The 25,733-nt window shown below is 52.7% G+C and overlaps 2 protein-coding genes across 3 annotated transcripts in view; one reads left to right on the forward strand and one right to left on the reverse strand.

Moving 5' to 3' along the window:
• Nucleotides 1-13,343, forward strand: part of PDE6A (phosphodiesterase 6A) — an 88,766-nt gene extending 75,423 nt beyond the window's left edge. For both annotated transcript variants that reach the window (XM_008061056.1, XM_008061057.1), the window contains 5 exons: nt 7,489-7,552; nt 7,790-7,864; nt 9,046-9,129; nt 11,432-11,579; nt 13,257-13,343. In XM_008061056.1, coding sequence (XP_008059247.1) covers nt 7,489-7,552; nt 7,790-7,864; nt 9,046-9,129; nt 11,432-11,579; nt 13,257-13,330 — 445 coding nt within the window. In that variant the 3' untranslated portion in view covers nt 13,331-13,343. The remainder of the gene's footprint in view (nt 1-7,488; nt 7,553-7,789; nt 7,865-9,045; nt 9,130-11,431; nt 11,580-13,256) is intronic.
• Nucleotides 13,344-25,038: 11,695 nt separating this feature from the next.
• Nucleotides 25,039-25,733, reverse strand: part of PPARGC1B (PPARG coactivator 1 beta) — a gene marked incomplete at its 5' end in the record, with an annotated part of 30,462 nt that continues 29,767 nt past the window's right edge. Inside the window, one exon of the mRNA XM_021713942.1 lies at nt 25,039-25,537. Within this exon, the coding sequence (XP_021569617.1) occupies nt 25,437-25,537 (101 nt within the window). The remainder of the gene's footprint in view (nt 25,538-25,733) is intronic.

The raw sequence follows: 25,733 nt of genomic DNA on the forward strand, positions 1-25,733 counted from the left end.
AAAAAAAAAAAAAAAAAAAGAATATCCACTCTGGATATTCTTGGGCCTGAGCTGGGGTGTGTGGAATGGCATGTGGCGTAGCCATGGGTGGTGATGTCAGGTGCTTCCTGTGGAATAAGAAGACATACTATTTGGTCTTTGTCCCCGGTTCCTGATCAGATCCAGATCACTAGGAATTTCCTGCATGGTAAGAGAGTCTTTTGTTCTAATGGGATGCCTCTCAGCAGGACCCTAGACAGCTTTGGCAGGTCACCAGAAAGACCAAGCCTTGATTAGAAGCATAGGCCTTTGAGCCCTACCCCCAGCCTCTGAGGTGGGGAGAGGGGCTGGAGGTTGGATTAATCACCCAAATTGAGGACTTTTTTTTTTGAGTTAGAGTCTCGCTCTGTTGCCCAGACTGGAGTGCAGTGGTACGCTCACGGCCACCCCAGCATCAACCTGCTGGGCTCAGGTGATTCTTCCATCTCAGCCATCCAAGTATCCTACCATGCCCGGCTAATTTTTTATTTATTGTAAAGATGAGGTCTTACCAACTTGCCCAAGCTGTCCTCGAACCCATGGTCTCAGGCAATCCCCTCACCTTGGCCTGGCAAGTGCTGGAATGACAGGCTTGAGCCACTGTGTCCGTCCTGGGCTGAGGATTTAATCAATCATGCCTCCCTGATCAGACCTCCATGAAAGTTTAAACAATAGGGTTTATAGAGCTTCTGGGCTGGTGAACACCCCAAGGTACTAGGAGGCGGTTGTCCTAAGTGGTCGTGAGCCCCCCAGACCTTTGTCGATGCATCTTGTCCATTTGACTGTCTGAGTAGAATGCTTTATAATACAATGGTAAATGTAAAGTGAAGTGTTTCCCTGAAGTTTGTGAACTGAGGTAGCAAATTACTGAGCCTGATGGCAGGGGAACCCCTCATCTGTGTAGCCAAGGCAGACAGAAGTGTAGGTAACCTGGGGACCCGTGACTTTGTGGCTGGCTTTGAGGTGAGGCTGTCTTGTGGGACTGAACTCACCCCCGCGGGGTCTGGCACCAGCCAAGAGAAATGAGTCCCAGAGCTGATATGAGCTGTAGGACACCAGGTGGTGTCAGGATCAGTTGTTGTGGGAAAAACCCGACTCTCCTTTCCTGTGCTTTGGTTACCGTGGAGTGCTCATGTCGGGGCTTCCTGTGGTCTGAGGTCCTTGCTCCTGATGTGGCTGAAGCCGATTGGCTGTTGCGAGACTCCCATGTCACTATTTCTTTTGTTGCCCTACTCAGTATATTTATGCCGAGGCCAAGGGCAAGGGTGTGACTTCCCACTCCCCGTCAGACCGTGACATCCCCACCGAATCCAGATTTCACTCTGGGCAGCTGACCAGACATGAGTTGAAAGGGTTTGGAGACCCTTTATGGCTGGGGTGTGAGGCCTGCCACCTGTTTCCGTTTGGCTTGTGAGCTAAGAATGGCAACTACATGTTTATATTATTATTATTATTATTATTATTATTAGCGACAGGGTCTTGTTCTGTTGCCCAGACTGAAGTGAGATCATAGTTCACTGCAACCTCAAACTCCCAGGATCAAACAATCCTCCTGCCTCGACCTCCTGAGTAGCTGGGACTACCGGCACGTGCTACCACATCTGACTAATGTTTACATTTTTTATAGTGTCAGGTCTCACTATGTTGTCCTGGCTGTTCTCAAACTCCTAGCACCGAGCAGTCCTCCTGTATCCCAAAGTGCTGGAATTACAGGTGTGAGCCACCACACCTGGCCTTGAAATCATTATTATATATTTATTATTATTATTGTATTATTTTTTCTTCTGACGTTGAAAGAGATGAAAATCAAACTCGTTTCAAGGGCTCAAGAAGATTCGTGGGCCCTTGACGCTCAGCCAAGTAGATAGTAGCTCCAGCTGTCCCCTGTGCTGATGCGTGGCTGCTGTCTGGTCCCCATGAGTGGTTGTAGTAGGGACCATGTGATCGGTAAATCCTCAGATACTTACTGGCTGGCTTCTTACAGAAAGAGTTTGCCAACTCACACGGGAGTTAAGGGAGGCCCAGAGAGACCAAAGGACCTAGCTAGCGTCACACAGGACTTGTGGAGCCACCAGGCTGAGGACTCAGTCACATCCGCCCTGCCAGCACACCCAGGGCCTCCTCAGGCTCCTCCAGCCTTCCCAGCAGGCCCCTACGTCCCACAGGCAGTGTCACTCCGGGGAGCGTCAAAGCGAGGGTCCTGTAGGGCTGGGCCGGAAGATGGCTGGAACACTGGCCCCTGCATGTTGCCGGGGTCAGGAGGACACGCCCCCAGCCTCCCCACCGACTCGGGAGACATTTGCCTCTGGGTGGGCCGGGTGACCCACCTCCTGGCAGCCGAGCTCCACACGCCGGGTGACCCTGCTGGTTAACGAGGCGACGGTGAGGATCCTGGGGATGAGACCCGCGAGTGTGCACTTGCACCACCGTCAACTTTTGACCAAGAAAATCAGAATGTCCTGGGATTCAGCCGAATGTGGAGATCTCATTTTACAAGAGCCAACTGAGACCTGAGACATGATGTCGCTTGCCCCGGACACACAAGTGAGGAGAGCACATAGGGTGCAATTTAGCTCAGACTCCAAAGCCCTGGTGGAATTGACACGGCGCTGCATAAGCTGCTTCCCCTCTGTGCGGCCGTGGCTCTGCCACTCAGAGTCCTCCTGCACCCCTGCTGCGTGTACCTGCCGAGTTGACACCTCAGGGCCACGTCCATCCAGATGCTTCCCACCCTCGCCACCTCTATCTCTTGACCCCGTAGTGGTTCCTCAAGTCCCCTCCACCCCGAGGCCACGGAGATCTCTGTGATCCGTGAATCTGACCACTACACTGACTGCTCCAGCTTGCGGTAGTTTTTCCCATGGCTCTCAGCATGGAGACCCTCCCCTCACCACAGTGTTGGGCTCCACCTGGCCGTCTCTGCTCATCTTGGGGTCCTCTGACACGCTCTCTGACAGTCACCTGAGCTCTTTTCATCTTCCAGCTCTTTCTGCCAGACTTCCGCCCACTGGGCTTGGCATTCAATGTCCTCTCTGCCTGGGACATATTCCCCCCACGCCTTTCTTTACCAAGTTAAGGGCTCCACATCCTACAGTTACTAGCTCAAAAGGTTCTTCCTCCAGGAAGCCCTCCTGGAGCTAGGTGATCTGTTCTTACCATCATCTCCAAGAATGGAACGCCTCTCTTTCAGAGCAGGTGTTTGTTTAGGTGTTTGCCTGCATTTGTGGGGTAGATGTGCTTCTTCTCAATACACCCGTGAGCTAGCCTCTTCCTGGCTTGTGGACAGCCACCTTCTGCCTGTGTCATCGTGTGGTGGCGAGAGAGCTCGGTGTCCCTTCCTTCTCTGTTAAGGCACTGTCCCATCCCAGGGGCTCTGCCCTTGTGACCGCATCTAAACCTCATCACCATCCAAGGCCCTGCCTCCTAATACCAAAACACTGAGGGGATAGGGCGTCAACAAATAGATTTAGGGAGACACAAACATTCAAGCCATGTAGAGAGCTCCTATGTACCCTGCAAAGCTCTACTCTACTGCTACCTCTTAGATGGACCCTGGGCTGAGCTAGTTGCGCTCACCAATTGTTTTGCACCTTGCACTCCTTTTCACTATCCCATTTAGCTTTTTATTTTTATTTATTTATTTATTTACTTATTTTTGAATTGGAGTCTCACTCTGTCACCCAGACTGGAGTGCAGTGGCCTCTCCCGGCCACCGCAGCCTCGACCTGCTGGGCTCCGGCGATCCTTCCGCCTCAGCCTTCCAAGTAGCTGGAAGGTGTGCACTACCACGCATGAGTCGAGACAGAATCTCACTATATTGTCCAGGCTATTCTCAAACTCCTGGCCCCAAGCAATCCTCCCGCCTCAGCCTAATTAAGGTTTTATTTGAAGTTGTTAACTTTTTATGAGTACCTCTTGCAGCCTCCGAAATCAACTTACGTATATGCAGAATCAGCCGACTGTCTGCAAAGCTATTGCGTTCAGAGCCCAGTCCTCCCTCGCCGCCCCTGCCAGCCCTGTCCATGGCCAGGTGCTCCCTGCTACAGGCCAGCCCACTCCTCTGCCTCCTCTCCCTCCTGCTCCTCCTGCTGGCCGCCAGCCATCCTCCGATGCACTGAGGAGGTCATGGCCAGCCCCTTGACCTCCAGTTGCTCTCCACGCTTCCTGGATCTAGTCTACACTACCCAGAGCAGAATTTAAGGCCCACCCATGTGACCCTGGGGTCCTGGCTTGCCTGCTCTGAGACGTCCTCACACCCTACCCTGCTCCGTCCTGTGCTCCAGCCCTCTGTCCCTGTGCCCTCCCTTTCTATTTCATATCATCCCTGTTAGGGTACAGAGGGTGGGGGTGGATGGATGGGGAGACACAGTACCACCGGAGCCGGCGTGCCGGAGGTGTGCCCTGGCAACCAGAGATCCGAGTCATGCAAAGACTTGCAACACACAAAGAGGTGAAAGAAGAAAAGATTTATTTAAGAAAGGTTCGCTTCCCACAGACAGGAAGCGGCCTACACTCTAGATGGGTGTGGCCCCACAGCCCCTCGAGCAGGCTTTAATCCTTTCCCTTGGAAGTGTTGCAATCAGATAGACATGACTGCTGTGACTTCCTTGTTGACCACCTGTGAATGTCTTGGAGACCCTGAGGGGAGTCCTGGTCACCATGTACCGAATATACAACGGGTTGATACTGGTCATGCTTGAGAATTCTGGGTTTCTAAAAAAGACAAATTACAACAGGCCGGTACTGATCATGCTTGAGTCTGTGTTTCTGAAAAGACAAAGTCGGCAAAGTTCATCTTGACCCCTGTGCATTTCTCCAAAGCTTAGCTTCTACTTTCTCATCATTGTATTAAGGTTTAGGAACAAAATAAAAAATGGATTTCTCCAGGACATAGCTTCTACTTCTTCCTCATCGTGTCGGGGTTTAAGAACAAGATAAAAAATGACTCCCCGCTCTTGGTCTGTCCTTTGAATCTCCGCCTCGATGATAACGCCTGCCTTGCCTTCCTGGGAGTGGGAGACGCTTTACGAGTCTGTCTCTGAATTCTTTCTCCTTTCTCTCCACCCACGCCCTTCCATTACATCTTGTTTTATTTTATTTTATTGAGTCATGGGGTGCATGTGAGGATTTACTACCTAAGAAAATTGCACGCAGGTGCGATTTGGGCTTCTAGCCAGCCCTCTCTCCCCTTGGTAGTGGACCTGGCACCCTGGCGGGTGGTTGTGTGCTCCTTGCCCCCCCATCAGTGCCCAGCCTCATTGTCCCCACCTTTGTGCTCACATGGCCAATGTTTAGGGATTGCTTGTGAGTGATATTGTATGGTATTCAGTTTTTTGCTTCTGTGACAGTTCACTTCGTAGAATGGTCTCTGGCTGCATTCACGTTGCTGCAGAGGCCATGATTTTGTTCCTCTTTATGGCTGCATACTGTTCCATCATATATATGTACCACATTTTCTTTATCCTGTTCACTGCTGATGGGTATCTGTGTTGGTTACATGCTTTTGCTATTGTGAATAGTGCTGCAATGAACATACGTGTGCAGGTGTCTTTTTGGGGAGCAATTTATGTTCCTTTGGTTATATTCCCAGGAGAAGGATTGCTGAGTCATATGGAAGCTCTCAACTTTTAGTTCTTTGAGAAATTGCTACACTGTTTTCCAAAAGGCTGAACTAGCTTACATTCCCACCAACAATGTAGAAGTGTTCCCTTTCCTCCACAGCCTTGTCAGCACCTGCTGTCTTTTGACTTTTTTTTTTTTTTTAACCAAAAGTGAGAAAGCAAGATTTATTGAGAGAACAGAAAAGCTCCCACAGTGGGAGCTGCCCGTTTTTTGACTTTTTAAGGATAGCCGCCCTGACCGGCTTGAGGTGGTATCTCATTGTAGTTTTGATTTGCATTTCTCTGATGATTAGTGGAACTGAGCATTTTTTCATGTCTGTTGGCTACTTGAATGTATTCCTTTGAGAAGTGTCCATTCATGTCCTTTGCCCACTTTTTAATAGAATTTTTTTTTCCCTGTCAATCCGTTTGAGTAGATCTGGATGTGAGGCCTGTGTTGGATGTTTCTGCTATGTCTTGGTGCGAGGCCTCCTCTCTGCACCTGGTTGCAGGTGTCTCTACGTCATGCATTTTCTTTTTAAATGTTTTACCATTACATTTTGTATGCGAGTCCCCGCCAGGTGAGAAACAGCCCAGAAGGAAGAGGGCCCATCTGTGTTACAAGACTCCTGTATCAGAAGAGCTGACGGGTGACAGAGCAGGGAGACATACTGGCTCCACGGAGCACGGAGCACGGTGTGGTGGAGGGAGGGAGCCGAGGTCATAGGCTCCAGTGGCCTGTCGCTCTCAGGCAGGCGGACAGTAGATCTGTGGTGCTCAGAATTCATGGTGGAGGTGGCTAGGAAAAGTGTCTAAAAAAGCTCTTTGGCATTGGGACAGGGACAACAATAAAAAAAAGGTTGAGGCTGGGCACAAAGGCTCACCCAGCGTTTTGGGAGGCCCAGGTGTGAGGATCTCTTGAGGAGAGGAGTTTGAGTCCAGTCTGGGCAATATAGTGAGATTTCCATCTCAAAAAAAAAAAAGGAAATTTAAAAAATTAGTCCAAGGTGAGAGGACTGCCTGAGCTCAGGGGTTCAAGACCAGCCTGGGCAACTTGGTGAGACCTCGTCTCTACAATTAAAAAAAAAATTAGCTGGGCATGGTGGCGTGTGCCTGTAGTTCCAGCTACTTGGAAGGCTGAGGTGGAAGGATTGCCTGAACCCAGCAGGTGGAGGCTGCGGTGACCGTGAGCGTGCCACTGCACTCTAGCCTGGGCGACAGAGTGAGACTCCGACTCAAAAATTAATTAATTAAATAAATCAAAATAAAAAATTAGCCAGGCGCAGTGGTACCATCTACCTAAGAGGCTGAGGCAGAAGAATCACTTGAGCCCAGGAGTTCGAGGCTGCAGTGAGCTGTGATTACACCACTGTACTCCAGCCTGGGCAACACAATGAGACCCTGTCTCTAAAAGATAAAAATAAAAAAAGTTTAGAAACATGGCTCTACACTAGACAAGAGAAGACACTGGACTGTGAAGACACGATGCAGTAGACGTTTGTGCAGTGCCTCAAACAGCGCCAGGCACATGACAAAACCCAGTATATGTCCATGAGCTCATGCCATGTCCGGGTACTACAACAGGGTTTCTACACACACCATCTCGTTTCATCTCATGCCTGCTGCGTGAGGAAGGTGCCAGTGTCATTACGCAGGAAGACGGAGGCTCAGGGCAGGTTAACTGCCCAGGGTCCCACTTCTGGTCCTTGACAGAAGCAGGATTCCAACTCCGAGTGCCTTAATGCCCAGTTGTGGTGACTGAGCCCTTTCCTCACAGAGGGGTGACCTCCGTGGGGGCTGGGGCCAGATGGGGTGAGCAGGACATGTAGTCAGAGGCGATCTGGGCTGACAGGGTGTCCTGTGTGCACAGGGCCATGATGATGACTGCCTGTGACCTCTCTGCCATCACCAAGCCCTGGGAAGTGCAGAGCAAGGTACGGACACCCCCAACCCAAGGGAGGGGACCCCGCACTGGTGGAGCAGTTCTTGAGGCCGCAGAGCCACCCCCTTGGGTCGCCCCACCTCTGCCAAGACACGAGGCTCACATGAGGGTCTCTCCCATGGCGGCAGCGAGGTGGGGGGAGGTTTATCCTTTTTGCTGAGTTGGAGCCGCGGTCTGGGTGGAGGGCATGGGGTCAGGCTGGCTGTGATGGTGTGAGGGTCTGTCGCAGGTGGCGCTGCTGGTGGCTGCTGAATTCTGGGAACAAGGCGACCTGGAGCGCACGGTGCTGCAGCAGAACCCCATTGTGAGTAGAGAGGGTGTGGGCTGGCAAGGGCGTGCGTGCCATGCTTCTGACCGAGGGGTGTGTCACCTCTCCGTGGGGCAGGCCCCCTTCCCAAACAGCGGTTCCCCAAGTGTGGCCCCCCGGCCATGTCCACCTAGCTGCCGGAGAGCTCATTCGAGATGGACGTTCACAGGCCCCGCCCTGGAGCTACCCAGCTTGTGCTCTGTCCGGCAAGGCCTCCTGTATTTGAGAAGTGTGCCCTTAGCTCCTTGGCTCCAGGGCAGGGTGGGCCAAGACCGTAATCTCCCTTTCAGCGCCGATGCTCTGGGAGTCCATGGCCCGGCCCTGTTGTGATGGCACGGACGCAGAAAGAGGAGGGGGAAGGCCTTGTCAGCTGGGCACTCACTGGATTGAACTTGGCCGGGACAGCGGCCAGCTTCCCATGGGATTCCTGCAGACCCTGGGGGACGAGCTGGGATGCAGGGGGAGCTTGGAGAGGAGGAGGAAAAGAGAGCCATTCTGGGAACAAACACTGGGAGCGGGCAGGCCAAGCCTGTGGGATTGTGGGAAGGACCAGGGAGCCCCCAGGGCAGGCAGGAGCCAAGGGAGAGAGGAAGGCCAGAGGGCAGGACGGGTTGTGAACAGTAGCAGTAACACAGTAACAGTGAGGGCCCGGGAGCTGCAGTTCTTGCTCTTCTTAACATTTAAAATGCAGAAAGGGTGTGTGGTGGCTCATGCCTGTCATTCAGCACCTTGGGAGGCCAAGGTGGGAGGATTACTGAGCCCAGGAGTTTGCAACCAGCCTGGGCAACATAGTGAGGCCTTGTCTCTACAAAAAATTAAAATAAAAAAATTAGCTGGGCATGGTGGCACGCGCCTGTAGTCTCAGCACTTTGGGAGGACTGAGGCAGGAGGATCGCTTGAGGCCAAGAGTTCAAGACCGGCCTGGGCAACATAGTGAGTGTCTCCAATAAACTAAAAATTAGCCAAGCATGATAGCATGCACCTGTAGTCCCAGCTACCTGGGCGGCTGAGGTGGGTCAAGGATCTCTTGAGTGCAGGAGTTTGAGGCTGCAGTGAGCTATGATTGCACCACTACACTCCAGCCTGGGTGACAGAGTAAGACCCTGTCTTAAAAAAAAAATCAAGTGGGTGGCCCCGCCTGCCGCCCAGTGCTCTTAACACCTTCTCCCCCATGCCAGCCTATGATGGACAGACACAAGGCGGACGAGCTCCCCAAGCTTCAAGTCGGCTTCATCGACTTTGTTTGCACCTTCGTGTACAAGGTAGGCCCTTGGCTTCCTCAGCCCAATGCGATGTGGGATTTCCAAATGACGGCAGGGATGCTGTACCCTGGCGGATGACCAGTGGGGGACGCTTTGCAGAGTGCTTGCCCCTTCAGTGGCATTGTAGCGGGAAGATAGAGAGGTCGTGACACCAAGACTATTATAGGAAGTGGTACTTTATTATGCTGGCCGGCCCAGCAGGCTCTAGGGGCTAATGCTTTCAGGTCGAGCCCCCCAGAACGGGAGAAATGGGGTCTTATACCCTTGTTTAGGGAAGGGAGGGGGTCATGTTGAGTGATTACATATTTCCTTTGGAATCTTACATGGTTGTGCTCAGCAAAATCAGATTTTTCAAAGAACAAATGGTTTTCAGGAACTGCAGGGTTGTACACCGTCAGCTTCAGAAGAGGGGTTTTGGATAAGTCTGAATTAGTTACTCTTTTGCATTTCCATGAAATGGCCAATCTCTGGCCATTTGGCCTTTCTTAAACAAAAAGGAAATACCTTCAACTGCTACCAACCCCCCTTTCTGCCACATCAGCATTTGATCCTCAGGTCTTGGGAGGCTGCAGCCCCAGAGAGCCTGGTGTTCAGCGAGCCGGCTGCTTAGCACCGTGGTGGGCAAGGACTAGGTGGAGCTTAGATGGGGGCAGGGAAAATATGACGGGCACCGCGCCCTCCTGACTTCCCTCACCGCTGAGACAGGCCAGGCCAAAGTCACCCTGGAAAGAAAGACCATCTGGAACTTCTCTTTACCACATTGTTCTGTGTTAAATGCCCCTTTAGATGCCCTCTCCCCTCCATCTGTGCTTCCTATAGTACCACCCACATTTAATGTTTATTCTGGCCACGTTATACACAAGAAGATATGATAGACGGCAGGGTTGGTGTCTTGGACAGTCAGGAGGCAGGAGGGGAACTGGGACTCCTAGTCCAGTGCTCTTTTTGCAGTGCAAATTGCAGCCCTCTTGCTGGAAAGGAGCTGTGCAGATGTTTCAGGGGCACAAGCGTCTCTGACATAATGTGGACTCAAGGGGCCCCCGTTGATGGGGCCGGAGCACCTTCCATCAGGATGTGCTCAAGTGAGGGAGGGTGGGCCAAGCGCTCACAAGTGTCGGCGACCCTGCAGCTGGCACCATCCCTGTTTGGACCCCATAGCTGAGGGTCACCAGGCTGTGGCAGAGCCTGGACCCAGGCCCGGGTGCATCTGAGTGCTGTCGGCTGGGCTGCGACTCCGTGGTGGGCCCTGGGTCTGCTTTTCTGACCTCGGGCAAATCCACTCCGTCAGTCTGTGCTCCGATGTCCTTACTTAACAATGCAGGAGCGATGAAGCTTACTTCCCATCTTGCAGGAACGAGAGGGTTGGAGGAGAGAGACGGCTCCATAAACTGGGATGTGCTGTGCTCAGTGTCCGATTCGTATTCTTAGGGTTGTAAAAGGCCTCAAGATCACCTTCTCAGCATCTCAGTTTCACTAGCAAATATTTGCTGAGTATATCTGTGCCCAGATCCTGGGGTAGGTCAGGGCCACCTGGGGAGCAGGCACCAAGGACCCTGCACTCTCCAGGCTCTCAGCCCCTGGGGAGACAGGCACAGGGAGTCATTACAGGAAGCAAGATGAGGCAAGAGAGGGCTTTGGGGACTTCCAATTGGGGACTCAATTTACCTAGGGGGTCAGAAGGGGCTTCTAAGTAGGAAGTGACATATAAGAGAGGCCTCAAAGAAGAAGAGGAGTTGGATGCAGTGACTCATGCCTGTAATCCCAGCCCTTTGGGAGGCCAAGGCAAGAGGATTGCTTGAAGCCAGAAGTATGAGACCAGCCAGGGTAACATAGTGAGATCCCATCTCAACAAAGAGTTAAAAAAAAATTAGCCAGGTGTGGTGGCGCACACTTGTAGTCCCAGCTATTAGGGAGGCAGAGGCAGGAGGATTGCTCAAGCCCAGGAGTTGGAGGCTGTGGTGAGCTGTGATTGTGCCATTACACTCCAGCCTGGGTGACAGAGGGACCTAGACTCAAAAAAAAAAAAAAAAAAAAAAAAGAGGGGAAATTAGGATTGAACAGCTTGTGACAAGCCCGCGGAAGGCAGGATACACCCCAGGAACTGAGATTTGGGCTCCTGGGAGTTTTCGGATGGTGAAGGGCAGGAGAGCACTGGATCGGGGAGGGCTTGCACATCCATCCCAGGAGGCCGTCTGCAGGAGAGGCTCGGGGATTGCGTGGGCGGGGGCCCTGCCCGTGCCGAGAGACAGCATGAGGCCCGAGACACTTGAGACTATCCCCCCACCGCGCCCTTCGCCCCCAGGAGTTCTCCCGCTTCCACGCGGAGATCACACCCATGCTGGACGGGATCACCAACAACCGCAAGGAGTGGAAGGCACTGGCCGACGAGTACGAGGCCAAGGTGAAGGCGAAGGATGAGGAGAAGCAGAAGCAGCAGTCGGCCAAGCAAGGTGCGTGGAGGGACCCAGAGTCCTGGCCTCCCACGAGCCTCCCCGCATCCGGGTCACGCCTGGGTCTCATCCAGGCCTCCCCATGGCCAGTCTCATTCCTGTTCCGTGACAGCACCCAGATTGGCAGGGGCCTAGTGACACAGCGAGTGGCAGAACCAGCCTTCCAAGACCCCCCAGCAGGTGCCTCTGACCAACACAGCACAGGCTCTGATTCTTTTCTTTTCTTTTTTTATAGAGGTGGGATCTCACCACGTTGCCCAGGCTGGTCTCAAACTCCTGGCCTCAAGTAATCCTCTGTTTTGGCCTCCCAAAGTGTTGGGATCACACAGGCGTGAGCCACACCCAGCCCACAGACTGATTTGAAGGCTTTTTGTCCCCACTCTGGCGTAAAGGGGAAATCTTGGATGATTGACTGGAAGAAATTTCAGAGGCCATATTTTCAGCCTTCTGTCTGATGCTTGAACCCTATCTATACCATCATGAGTCTTTGCTTGCACACTCCCAGTGACAGAGAGCTCACTACCTTAATCTGCACTCAGTACCACTATTAGGAAGGTCTTTGAACTCAAATTATTCTCCTTGTTGAAGCCTCCACCTAGTGGCCATGGCTCTGCCTCCAGGAATCAATGGGATTTGTCAACTCTTTTTGTTGTGAACAGCACTCCCAGCCGCACGGCACCCCTTCTCGTAGGACGTGACTTCTGGTCCCTGCCCCACCCTGCCTTCCCTCCTCTGCACCCCGTCTCTCTCCACATGTGGGTCTCACACAGGGACATGGCGGGACTCAGCTCTGCCTGCTCTGGGCAGTGTTGGCTCCAAAGGCGCAGTTGCAAATGTTGGGCCACCACTTGCGATTTTGCAAGTCGTGTGCTGCACAGCTCCAGGGGTGGCCTAGAAGTTGCAGATGTGCACAGCTATTCCAGTTTTCCAGAAATATGGCAGCAAGAGATCCTGTGGCAGAAGTATCTCTTTCTAACTTGCACAAAATCGTCTTAGGCAAGTGTCAGTGCAAACCTGTGGTCTGCAGAAAACTTCTGTTTGGCTTCCATTTTATAAAAATGTGAATCTAGGAGCCATTTTAAAATTGGGATATTTCAGATTCAGAAACCCCGATTTCCAGCTTTCCCTTTTAAAAGGCCATGCCAGGTTGGGTGCAGTGGCTCATGCTTATAATCCCAGCACTTTGGGAGGCCGAGGTGAGAGGACTGTCTGAGCCCATAGGTTCAAGACCAGCCCAGGCCACTTGGCAAGACCTCATCTCTACAATAAATAAAAAAAATTAACTGAATGTGGTGGTGCACGTCTGTAGTCCCAGCTCCTTGGAAGGCTGAGGCAGAAGGATCGCCGGAGCCCAGCAGGTCGAGGCTGCAGTGGTGGTGGTTCCCTCTTGGATGGGGCGGGATTCTTTCCAGTTGCCCCCCCCTCCAACCCTCGCCTCCTGGACACCAAGGCCAAGCACTGGGTCCCACGAAGTACCATCTTGAGCTGCTGTTTTTCTGAGTGGACGAAGTGTCTTGGTCTTGGCAATCCTCCACGCACCTGGCTTCTCTCCCGTGTGGCCATCTGTTGCTGCCAAATGCCCTGGAGTTTGCAACTCTCTGGCCGGACTCGCTCATGAGGGGTGGGAGGGCCGGTACCACCTCCTGTCACCTGGTGTATTCTCTTTCCTGATTGCAGCAGCTGCGGGAAATCCAGGCGGGGGTCCCAACCCAGGGGGCTCTGCCACGTCCAAGTCCTGCTGCATCCAGTAGCCTGCCAGGGACCCGCTGGCCAGGACGGCGCCACCCCTGCATGGGGAGAGACGACCCAAGCCGGCGGAAAGCCACAGCCCTCATTGAGAAGCATGGCCACAGGCTTGGAGCCAGCAGAGGACTCCGCTTACGTCCCGTCCTGTGGCCCCAAACACTCGCTGAGCCCTGAGCGCCATTGCTCCGACACCAGCTAAACACCTAGCACTCATCACCTGCCTCCGTTACTTGTGTTTAGACTTCCATTTCATGTTTTATAGATTTTCAGCCACTCTGAAAGCTAGAGACATGGCCCAAGTCCCCACACCCATCATCTGACTCACCCATCACGTGACGACCTCGCACGGGAGCCTCGTCTGTCCTTTCTCATCCTTTTCTTGGCTGAAGTGATTAAAGGCAAAGCCCAACTTCAATCACTTCGTTCCTGTGTTGTGCAACTTTAGAGGAGTAGGGGTGTTTCTAATAGGATGACATCAGGGCCACGCACCTCAGACACACACCTGGCACCCTGTCATGGCATCCGCTGGATGAGCTACACAGATCCCTCCGTGAGGGACCCGGGGCGCCCCCCGCTGTACGTGCTATTGGCAGAAGCCCTGTCAGCCCTATGGCAGAGGAAGGGGCACACTCTGCCTTTCCTGGGATGGCCCACACCCAGTGACCAACTCCTGCCAGGTGGACGGGCCTGGCCATCTTGGCTGAGCATGGGACAACTCTGTAGCCATTCTTTCTAAAAAAAAAAATTTTTTTTCTTTTTGAGTTAGAGTCTCACTCTGTCGCCCAGGCTGGAGAGCAGTGGCTCACTCATGGCCACTGCAGCCTCAACATGCTGGGGTCAGGAGATCCTTTCGCCTCAGCCTTCCAAGTAGCTAGAATTACAGTTGTGCACCAACACACCCAGCTAATTTTTTGATTTATTGTAGAGACGAGGTCTTGCCAACTTGCCCAGGCTGGTCTCGAACCTGTGGGTTTAGGAAATCCTCTCACCTCAGCCTCCAAAGTGCTGGAATTATATGAGTCACCGTGCCCGGCCGATCAAAAAAAAATCTTTAAAGACAGGGTCTTGCTCTCTCGCCCAGAATGGAATGCAGTGGTAAAATCATAGCTCACTGCCACCTCAAACTCCCGGGCTCAAGGGATTTTCCTGCCTCAGCCTCCTGAGTGACTGAGAATACAGGTGCACCGCCATGCCCAGCTCATTTTTTAGTTTTTTTGTGAAGAGGGGAGTCTCACTTTGGTGCCCAGGGTTGGCAGGGCCATTCCAGCTCCAGGGCTCCCTGTGAGGTGTGCCCACTCCTGCTTTCTCCTATAGCTCCCCAGGCTTCGGTCCCAGGGCTGTCCTTCATAGCACCCAGCACATCAAGTTCACTGCAGTCCCCTTGACCTGGCATGCTGGCTCCCTACTCAACTTTCCTTCACTGTCACAAAAATGTCTTTAATGGCCGGTCTGTTTGAATCTGATCCAAACAAGTCTCATACATTAAATTTAGTTGTGTTTCTTTTTGTTGGTTTTAGGAAAAAGAGATACTTTTTTCTTTTTTTCAGTTGCAAGCTTCTGCTGCTCATGCTGGAGTGTAGTGGCACACTCATGGCTACCGCAGCCTTGAAATGCTGGGATCAGGCGAACCTTCTGCCTCAGCCTTTCAAGTAGCTGGAACCACAGGTGCGCGCCACCATGCCCGGCTAAGTTTTTGATTTATTATAGAGATGAGGTTGTTGTCCAGGCTGGTCTCAAATCCGTGGGCTCAGGCAATCCTCTAACCTTGGCCTCCCAGTGTTGGGATTACAGGCGTGAGCCACTGCACCAGGCAAGATACACTTTTTTATTCTTGGGTTTTCCATTAATTTCAATTAAGTACAAAGTAAGGCAAATGATTTACAATTTCAGACGTTCTATTTTAATGAGCAGACATCCTGTTGGTTTAAACAAGCAGAACTTATTCCTCTGAACTCAGGTGAGTCTGCAAAGCCTGGCTGGATACCACTGGCCTGACTCAAATCCACATCACAGCAACCAATGTTCAAAACAGCACAAGGAAACCAGAAGTTGGAAAGGACAACAATGTGCTTAAAAGGTTGCAAGTGAATTTCTATTACACTTACCAAATCTTAATTTTTTCCATTCTCTATTGTTCCCCTCAGCTTTGCTGTGTAACTGACAAGTACAAATTGTGTAAATTTAAGACGTACAGTGTGACATTCTGATACACATATACATTGTGGGACGATCGCCACAATCATGTCAATTAACAGGTCCACCACTTCACATAGTTACAGTTGTTACTTTTCTTTCTCTCTCCTTTTTTTTTTTTTTTTTACAGGGTCTTGCTCTGTCGCCCAGGCTGGGGTGCAGTGGCACAATCATAGCTCACTGCAGCCTCAAACTCCCGGGCTCAAGGGCTCCTCCTGTCTCAGCCTCTCTGGTAGCAGAGACTACAGGCACATGTCACCATGGCCAGCTAGTTTTTTTAAACTTTTTGTAGAGACAGGATCTCACTGTGCTGTCCAGGCTGGTCTTCAATTCCTGGCCTCAAGCCATCCTCCCGTCTCAGTCTCCCAAAATATTAGGACGACAGACTAAGCTGCCACACCCAGTCACTTAAGTCTCTTTTCACCCACAACAGTGCTCCTTCCCCTTTTTTCCGCTGTCAGTGACATGCTGCTGAAATAGGGCTTGTCGTCATCGTCCCACGTGCTAGACTTATTATCTGTGTCATTGTGGCAGTGTGTAACACACTCCTCTGTCTCCTGCTTTCCTATAAACGGACATTAGCTCTGAACTCTCCCTACAAGCCAATCGCTCTGCAGAAGCTAACGTGGACGCGGCTGCTCTGAGGGGGCCTCATGGTTTCCCCAGACCGTGACCCTCCAACCTGCTCCAACCTCCCTTTCTAGATAAATGAGGAAGCTGGAGGCCAGCGAGGGGGTGGTGCTGCACCAGTGCACAGCCCAGTCCCTGGCTTCCCTCCAGAAAGAGACGCCAAGGTCGCAGAGAACACAGAGTTCAGTGCGCACATGTTCCTGTGGCTTCCACAGCAGTCTGATCTGCCTCCAGCAGCACAAGCCTGGAGCACGCCTGTAGGCCGTGAGGCCATCAGGACGGACACCGGTGCAACCTCTAACTCCCGAGCGAGATGCCCTGACACTGCTGCAATTGACACCGTGTGAGCGCCGGCCTTCTAGACAGAGGCATGTCCTCAGCGTGCCACATGTGGTGGTTGCATGGCAGGGTGGCAAGAAGCATGTCGCCTGTGGACACAGGCGCTGATGCGGCCGCCCCGGCTCTGTGCTGTGCCTCTGGCTCCACTTCCAGGCTGTCCGATCTGTCCAGTGAGGATCAGACCCATGCCTCTCAGAGGGCTATGTTAGTGCCACGTGAAGGTCGCAGCTAACACCAACTGAGTGCGCACGATGGCCTGGGTGCTGGGCATGATCTGATTTCACCCTGCGCTATAGAGGAGACACCGTCATCAGCCCCATCTGTCACATGATGAGGATTACACTCAGGTTAGGAAACCTGCCTAAGGACCCCCCCCCCCCGCCGCTGGCGAGTAGTGGAGCCAGGACTCCAGGCCAAGCGCCCTGACACAGAACCTGGTCCACAGCCATTTCCCATGCCACACCCCTTCCGTGAGCTGGCAGCTTTGGATATAAAGGTCCTTTGAGTTCATGTGAGCGAATCAATCATATTTCATAGTTGGGGAACCAGGGTGCAAAGAGGCGGTTTGTTCAAGTACACACGACATACAAGTGGCAGAGTTGGGTCCCAAAGCAGGTCTTGAGGCTCTGATCTGCCCCTCCGTCCTCTGCACCATGGGCAGGGTCACTCAGGGATTCCAGTCGCTGGGGCTGGGTGCCCACAGTGCAGGGAGAAGCAGGACCTAGGTGGAGCTGACAATCCAGGAAGGGGCAGACGTCGAGTATTCCACCACACAGACCTCAGGGCCCTGGACCACACTGGAGAGCTGGGTCCCAACTGGAAACATCCTGACTCATTTAAATGGGAAAACCACAATGCATTCCCTCTCAACCAAAGAAATCCAAACCATCTCACAGACTGAGAAGATACATCCCCTGAACGAGGAGAACGCACGCTTGTCAGAAACAGCTTGGAAACAGTCACACAAGATGTGAGAGGCACCTGGAGCAGATGGCATCTGTCCTTGTGGGCACGCAATTCTCTCCATCAGTGTTTCCACGTTTGGGGCTCGTGGACATCTTGCGCTCAAACTGCACTGACATAAAGCTGAAATATGCACACAAAAGACCACGTGATGGGCTCACCCAGAGAGGGTAGCCCTGCAGATCTTCCTTCAGGAGGCCTGTTTTCTAATCATGAGCTGATGAGCATTTTGCCTGATGCCAGAAGAAGGAAGTGCGCTTTGTCCACCACGGCAAAAAGTCACTCATGGAACAGCTGTCATGTGAGAGGAGCTGTCATGTAATATTTTATTTTATTTTTACCATTTTCTGAGTTGGGGTCTCACCATGTCATTCAGGCTGGGGTGCAGTGGCAGGGTGGCAACTCGCCACAGCCTTGACCTCTTAGGCTTAGGTGACCCTTCTGCCTTAGTCTCCTGAGTAGTTGGGACTACAAGTGTGTGGCACTGTGCTTTTTATTTTTTGTAGAGTTGAGGTCTTGCTATGTTGCCCAGGCTGGTCTCAAACTCCTGGGCTCAAGCAATCCTCTCGGCCTTGGCCTCCCAAAAAGTGCTGAGATCACAGGCATGAGCCACCATGCCCAGCCCTATATTTCATTTTTATAAATACAGGGGTCTCGCTATGTTGTCCAGGCTGGCCTCAGACTCCTGGCCTCAAGAGATCCTCCAGCCTCAGCCTCTGTGTCCAGTGTGGATGGTTATTATGTGCCGTGAAAAGTGAACTAAGAGAGTTTTGGTGAATTGGGGTTGGGGGGGAGAGGGGCGCAAACCCTGACCTGGTCTTATCTGAGAAAAAGATGCTGAAACCCTACCCAGTAGCCAGAGTGTCCTTCAGTGATGAGCTCCCAGGACCCATAAAGAAAGACACACCTGGGCAGGGCTGTGGGTGTATTTTCCTTTTAATCTCCATAGTGTATTTGTAAGTTTATTTATAAGCAGATCACGTCACTATTTACAGTACATGAGCATAGAGATTCTACAGTTTTTGTGATGTAAACAGTAACCCCACAGTGGGAGCTGGAGAAAAGAAGCCAGTTCTGAAGTATTTACAGACATTAAAATAGAACTTTATACTCACAGAATAATAATACATAGAGCAATTTGGTTAAATTATCTATGAAACTATAGAATCTGACAATGTACAAATACAGGAAAACATTTTCTCATTTAGAAGGTAAGACAGATAAATCACACCAGAAATAAAATCGGGACGATGACAACCACAATAATTAAAAGCAAAGAAGGCTTCTTCCTTGCCTGTCACGGATAAAGTATTTATATAAATAAGGACACAACCCAACGAAATGGAAAAAATATATAAAAATCCTCTACCAATTAAAAAAAATAGCAAAACTAAAAACTCGATTCTCAATCATTAGCAGTGTCCTTTAAAAAATTAAAATTCAGCTTCCTATTATAAATAACAAAGCAGATGTGTCCCTCTGTGTAGGTGAAATTCTTGCACCTTTCTCAAGAAATGCATCAATGTAATCTCACACACATACACACACGCACACACACACATTCACACACACAGGCACGGACATGCGCACACACACCCACAACACAGCCTCACACTCACGCACCCCAGGCTGTAGTTACCTCGTCGAGCTTCCTACTCATGCCCCCGACAGGAGTGCCCCTGGGGACGACTGAACCGCACCACTTCGCCATTCCTTGGCTTGACCCTGTCGGAGTCAGGGGAGCCCTGGCTCGTATTGCTCAGAATTCTCTAGGCTGCAGGGTCACACCAAGAGGAAGGGCTGGAGTCCAGGACTGGGAAATGCCCGCAGAAGCCGCCTCGCCCGCAGAAGGGCCCGCAGAAGCCGCCTCGCCCGGGGGATTAAGGCTGGTTACAGACCCTCCTCCAGACCCTGGGATGCGCTCTGGTGTTGTTGGCGTCCACACCAGCAGCCTTCCCTAAAGCAGAGGCTCCAGTCAACGGTGCCAGCATGGCACAAGAGGTGAGGGGTGGGGTGCCTGGCCAGCCCAGCCGCACCCCACTGGACTTCTGGGGGGGGTCACCCTTCCCAGAAACCATCTGGCAACCCTAGAGGGTCACGCACCGCCCTGACCATGCTCCACTTGAGATTTCCAACCTGTTTCAATCAGAATCAGAATGTCCCTCAAGAAACAAAGTTGGGAAGAGTTTATGACTTTTTATTCCTAACACAAAAACACTTGACAAGATTTTAAAATACAAAATACAGAAAAAAAAATCTATTTGGCTATTCGGTAGACCGTATCAAAGGTCATGGCCAGGCCCCGAGGATGTCCCACGGGCCCCTAACAGAGGGTCATCTAACAAGGGCAGCAGCTGCCTGCCAGTGTTACAGTCACAGCGAGTCCTGCCCGGGCCCTGGATGTGGGGTTCAGCCATCTCTTCCGCCCACGGGAGAGCCAGTGCACTTCTCGGCCCGTGCGAGGGTCTGCTAAGGGGTTGCTTCTGGAGTCTGCTGGCCCCAGCGTGGCACTGAACTCTGAACACCAAGACCAACTGTCCGTACGTGAGTGTTGGACAGAAGGTGGCCGAGGACTGACTGGCCTTCCATCTGGGCAGCTGGCGGAGACCATCTCCAGCCACTAGATGGCGACCCTGTGTTGATAAGGCAAAGTGCTGGGGGGGGAGATGGCCAGTCCCCTTCACAAGGGACCAATGAGCAAGGCTGGCAGCGGGAAAAGGGAGCTATTTTAGGCTTCCTGGGAGAATACTTTGACAATCAGATACAGCACGAGGGGCTGTCACTGCAGAAACGCCTCCCAGAGGAGGGCGCACAGCCCGGGCTGACCACCTTGGCAACCGGGTTTTTCCAGCCCCACATCCAGGAGGGTGATTTCTTCCTCCTTCCAGAGATGTGAGGCAGTCTGATGCTATGGGGTATCTGAGACCTGTCCCCAAGTCCCGGAGCCTCAGCCACTGCCGCTGTGCCACCACAGAAACAGGGAGCAAAAGTTGCCCCAAGCATATGCAGTAAGGATGCCTCCTGCTGCCCCATATGCTTTACAATCATTTCAGAGAAATGTGTGAAAAGTGCCTAAGTTAAGCTGTTTTTTTTTAAAAAAACAAAACACAAGTGTATTGCTCGTATTGTCTGAGAACAAGAAACAGCCAAGTGGTCACAACATTCGGATGAAAAGCTGTTCGGTGGGGAGGACCGGCTGGCTGGGATCTGACACCCGCCCCCCTCCATCCCCAGACACTATGGCTTAGATCTGTCCTGGGACTGGCCTCCCCAGGAAGGCAGCTCAGCCAGGACCGGGAGGGGTGGGGCCTGCAGCTGGGCGGCCCCTGCAGAAACCCCTCCCCTGAACAGTGGGTACAACCAGAGTGGAACAGCGGGGTGGGGTGGGGTGGGGTGGGGGGTGGATTCCAGGGCTCGGGGTGGGGGGTGGATTCCAGGGCTCGAGCCTCCAGGGGTGAAAGGGACCCTGGTGCCCAACATTCTCATCTGCCAGATGAGAAAACAGGGCCTAAGGTTACGTGGCAAGTGAGAAACATGTGGCTCCTCACTCCGGATGGCTTTGGGTTCAACTTGCCCACAAACCCCCTTTCACTTGCTGGGCTGGTTTTAATCTTTCTACAAATGTAGGTACCAAGATCCAAACCCCTGCGTCTCCTCTCTGGGTCTCCCCACCCAGAGTCCCACCCAGGGCCCCAGCACTGACCCTCCTGCTGTGGGCACCTTGGAAGGCATCTCTGCTCTCCACCCTCGAATCAGCCCGATCCGATCTGTGGTCTCCCTCTCTGGAAGAGCCTCTCACACAGCCCAGGGAGACCCACAGAGCCGAGCGGCAGTGCTGTCGTTTTCTCAAAGTGCTTTCACTGGGTGTCCTGCAGCCGGCTCGCCGGCCTCCCCTCTCCATGCCTGTTCTGGGCCAAGGACATCCCTGTGCATGTCGGTTTCCAGCCCCAAGCTCTCCCTCCAGTCACCCTCTGGACTCGGCAGGTGGGCCTGAAGCCCATCTGTATGTGCAAATGTCACAGAGACTCAGGGACCCGCTTTGCATTCTGCATGTAGGAGAACCGGTTTCCTTCTGCCCTGCAGGGACTGGAAGGGCATCTCTTCTTTGGCCAGTGAGACCATGAGGTTTACTTTCTTGGTTCCTGTGCATCCAACTTCCTTCCTTGATCCTATCAGATGCTGGGTTCCCTCAAACCAAGGGTAGCTGCTTAATCTCAAATGCTAAGAAAAATACTGCGATTCTGACATGGGTGAGTCACAATCAGTGCGTCATCCTCTCGGAGGCTGATTCTGCCACACCGTCAGGAGGCCTGTCGCTCACACTGAGGGCGCAGCTGTGACTCCAACTAATCTCAAGGCCTGGGAAGGGCCATGGACCAAGGCCATCATGCCCTGCACTCATTCCTGCTCGGCAGCCCCGGCGGGCAAACTGCACATGTCCAGGAGAAATCACTGGGAACAAACCAGCAGGCACAGGCTCTCGGCAATGACAGATGTCTTCCTGCATCTCTTCCCACGTCAGGGCATGAGTACCGAGTCTCTGCAGACTCAGTACCTGCCTTCCTCCTCCTACCCAAAGCCCTGCAACTCCTGAACACACATGACACTCAACGCTGCAGGACTTCAAGACAGATGCCCAGTGGGGGCTTTCTGACTCAAAGTCGTTTTCTGTTGTGGGGAGGTGGGTGTGATACGGAGGGGGCGGGGCCTCAGCTGCACGCCATCCACTCAGATCCTTCACCTCTTTGATGCATTTTCCTTCGGTAACCAGAGCTCCCGGAGTGAGGGTTCTGATTCAGCCTTGTACAGACTGAGGAAGGAGATGGAAGAATTCCACTTAGCGCTTGGACCGGACATTTCTAGAAAACACCAGCACACACACAGACGGACAGCACAGCCTGCCCATGCGGGTGGCCGGCGACGCGGTCCACAGCAAGCTTGATGGCGCTCACACGCACACACCACTGAGCACACAGGACAGAGCTACAGTGAGATGGTTGCTGTGGCCGCTGCTCCCTCTGGGGTCCTCCTTAACTTGGTGGGAAAGAGACCGAGGTTGCTAGTTTTCCTGGATGGACGCCGGAGTTTCCTTGGCAAGTATCACACAGCACCGCATGAGTCCTGGAGCAAGGCTGTCTGCGGGTCTGCTCAATGTTAGAACTTGCAGCCTTTTGTGTGGGAGGCAGCAAGCAGAGATGACTTGGTGCCCTTGGTGCATCGTGTCCCCATGTCACACTCACCCTCTGCTCTGTCCCAGGGCCACTGCGTGAGTTGATATAATATCAAGGGCCCTGGAATGATCTGCAGGGAGAGGGCAGCTTCAGCTGACCCCATGGGGGAGGGAGAGGCTCACCCTTCACCAAAGACCTTTACCCTGAGTATCCCCCTACCCGCAGCAGACCCTCTGGCCAGGTGCACCCAGGAAGGAAGCAGGGGGGCTTCTCTAACTCCATGCAGCACACCGAGCGCTGGGGGGGGAGGAGGGACTCATCTAAGTTCCAAAGTGACTTCCCGGTGGAGTCAGGACTCTCCCCAACCTCCAGACTGAACCTAGTGTTTCTTCCCATTGGCTTCTGAGGGGGAATCTCTGCTTACTCCTGGATGCAAATCAGGACATGGTGGAGGCAGCAGCAAGATTTAAACACTACTCCGGGCCATAACCAATTCTAGTGTGCCTACTGCATGCTAGGCAGTGAAAAGCTACAAAGGAGTCAGAATGCCCAGGTCTGTACTGCGGGCAGACCCTTTTTGGGTCTGTCCTCATAAGCCCTGCCTTCCCCAGATGTGTTTCTTGGGGACAGAGTCCTGCTATTTCCCCCCCCCATGAGGTGTGTCACAGCAGCATTGGGGCTTTTAGCCAAGGAATGGCACTAGGGGCATTTTCTCTCATGGGTCAGGACATGACAGCTGGGACACACCAGCGTGGGGCTCTGTGTTATGGGGAGACACCTTCCAGAAATTAGACCAGGATGTCAGATTAAACTCTGAGCGATGTGTAATGGTTTTCCAACACTGATTTGAGGATTCTTGTAGCACATCCAGGATAAGAACGTGAAGGTTGTGTTTAATTAGTCATGCATGCATTGACCAAGGATGTGGGAATAGTGGTGCGTGTGCTATGGACTTGCCACTTTGAGCTAGACACTTCCTTAGCAGAAGCTAAGACTATTGGAACTCGTCTAATTCTCCCCTTCAGTTCATTTCACAGAAAAGGAAACTGGGGTCCAGAGAGGTCAACTGCCTCGACAGAAAAGCTCAAATTCTGTCTCTCTGCTAAAGCCTGTCTTCTCCAGCCTTATCCATGGACCGGGAGTGTGCTCACCACTCAAAACAAGATCATGGGCTCAGCTGACCTACTGAGGTATTTGATAATCTTAAAAAAAATAAATTCTCAAAGGAGTATGGTTGGCATCATCAACACATTACATTAGCTTGCTTAAGGAGTCACTTTCAAACTTTTTTTAAAGCAGCAGGACCCTTTTTTAAAAAATACAAACATTTCTCAAGGAACCCTGATGTGCAGAAGAGCTCAAGGAAGGCTGCTCTGTCTGCAGCGGGGATGACACATTCACCCCTGGCCCGGCCAAGCTCTCCCTCACCAAGATCCCAAGGCACCTGCAAAACATCCTGCTGGACATGGCTTTGACATCACACAAGGACACCAAGTTTAAGGAAAAGCCCATCTAGAGCGCTTTTTCAGCTGGCAGGAGCAGGGAGGTTGTCTCAGCCATCCTGCCTGCACCCCTGTTCCTGGCTCCCCTGCCGACGCTCCCCAACGCCTCCAAGATGAGGAAAAGGAAAAGAACGGCCTGGCTGAAGGGGCAGGGTGGCCTGGCTGCTGGCCTCAGGAGAATGGTGGCTCCCGACCGTGTCCACGGGCAGAGGTGGGCTGTGGGGCCATGCAGGATCAAAGCTGATGGTGCACCAGAGCCAAGCGCCAGGACTTGAACTCACCCGAGGTGGTGAGTCAACAGCTGACATAATTTCCCAAACAGGCCCCCTTAGGCTTCTGGCCTGGTACCCAACGTAACCAAATTTACCACTCCCAGTCCCCAAAACGTGGCATCTTTGCCCCAGTTACTGCAGAAGCATGTGACCAGGAGTCAGAAGGCCTGGTCCGGGTCCCTGCTTGGCCTTCTCACGGGACCTGTACATGTTATTTAGCCTCTCGGGGCACTGCCAGCCTCGCCTAGAAGACGGAAATAGCACAGCTTGTCCCGCCTTCCATCCAGGGCACACGGAGGTCTGGGGCTTGTGGACGGCCACACGCTCCAAGTGTGAACTGGGCCAGACGGAGGCGCCCATGGCCATCTGACCCAGGACTTCTCAGCAGGAGACAGACAGGGCAGGGCTCTGGAGGAAACCTCCTAGATGTGGCTCCTGGATGTGGCTCCAGGCCGTGTCCCCCTCCCCCCTGGGACCCGTCTACAGCCACCTGGCAACTCCGGGACAGCCGGTGAGGGGAGCAGAGCAGCTCAGTGGCAAACACAGGGTGACAGTGCATAGTTAAAAATCAAGGAAGCGGTACATAGTCCCAGGCACGGCACATCTGAGCCGTAAATACATAAGTTTAAGGGTATACTTTTTCTTCAATTAAAAATGAGTTTATAATCCTGATTCTATTCACAAGTAACAATTTCATCATCACACACTACAGACAGGAAATGTCGTGGCGAACACGGCTGCAAGTCTACGAGAGGGAGTCAGTCGGGGAGGGGCGATGGGTGACTGCCCGGCACTTGGAGGGCACCAGGACACCCCGTGGCAAGCGGGGACACTAATGTGGCAGTGGAACGTCACACAGGGAGACTCACAGACAGAAGCAGCTTCGTTCCATGTAAACATCGATTTCTCAAAAGGACAGCAGTTCCCAGTCTCTCACGTGCTCTCACGCGCTCCTCCTCGTCTACTCGGTTTCTTTGAAAACGTAAACATGTTGAAGGGCCTCGTCTGAGGTATTGAGGTATTCCTCGAAGGTTAAGGCTGTTAATGCAGGCTCTGCTGGGCCTCTTTCAGCAAGCTGTCAAAATCCATGGCCTCATACTTGCTTTTCCCTGACGCAGGAAGGGCCTCTTCTGAGTTGGAATCTGGACACAGCACGGGAGACGGTGAGAGATGGTGGCGGGGAGGCCATGAGGTGGGAGGGGTTGGGGGGTAGATGGTTGGGGAAAGATAGTGGGGGCAGAGGTGGTGGGAGGAAGATGGTGGGGGATACAGTGGTGAGAGGCAGTTGGGGGGAGGGTGGGGTGAGGCAGTGACGGGAGAGGTGGTGAAGGGGAGCCA

Source organism: Carlito syrichta, unplaced genomic scaffold (genome assembly GCF_000164805.1).
Source record: "Carlito syrichta isolate Samal-C Ts95f unplaced genomic scaffold, Tarsius_syrichta-2.0.1 Scaffold305012, whole genome shotgun sequence".
Taxonomy (NCBI): domain Eukaryota; kingdom Metazoa; phylum Chordata; class Mammalia; order Primates; family Tarsiidae; genus Carlito; species Carlito syrichta.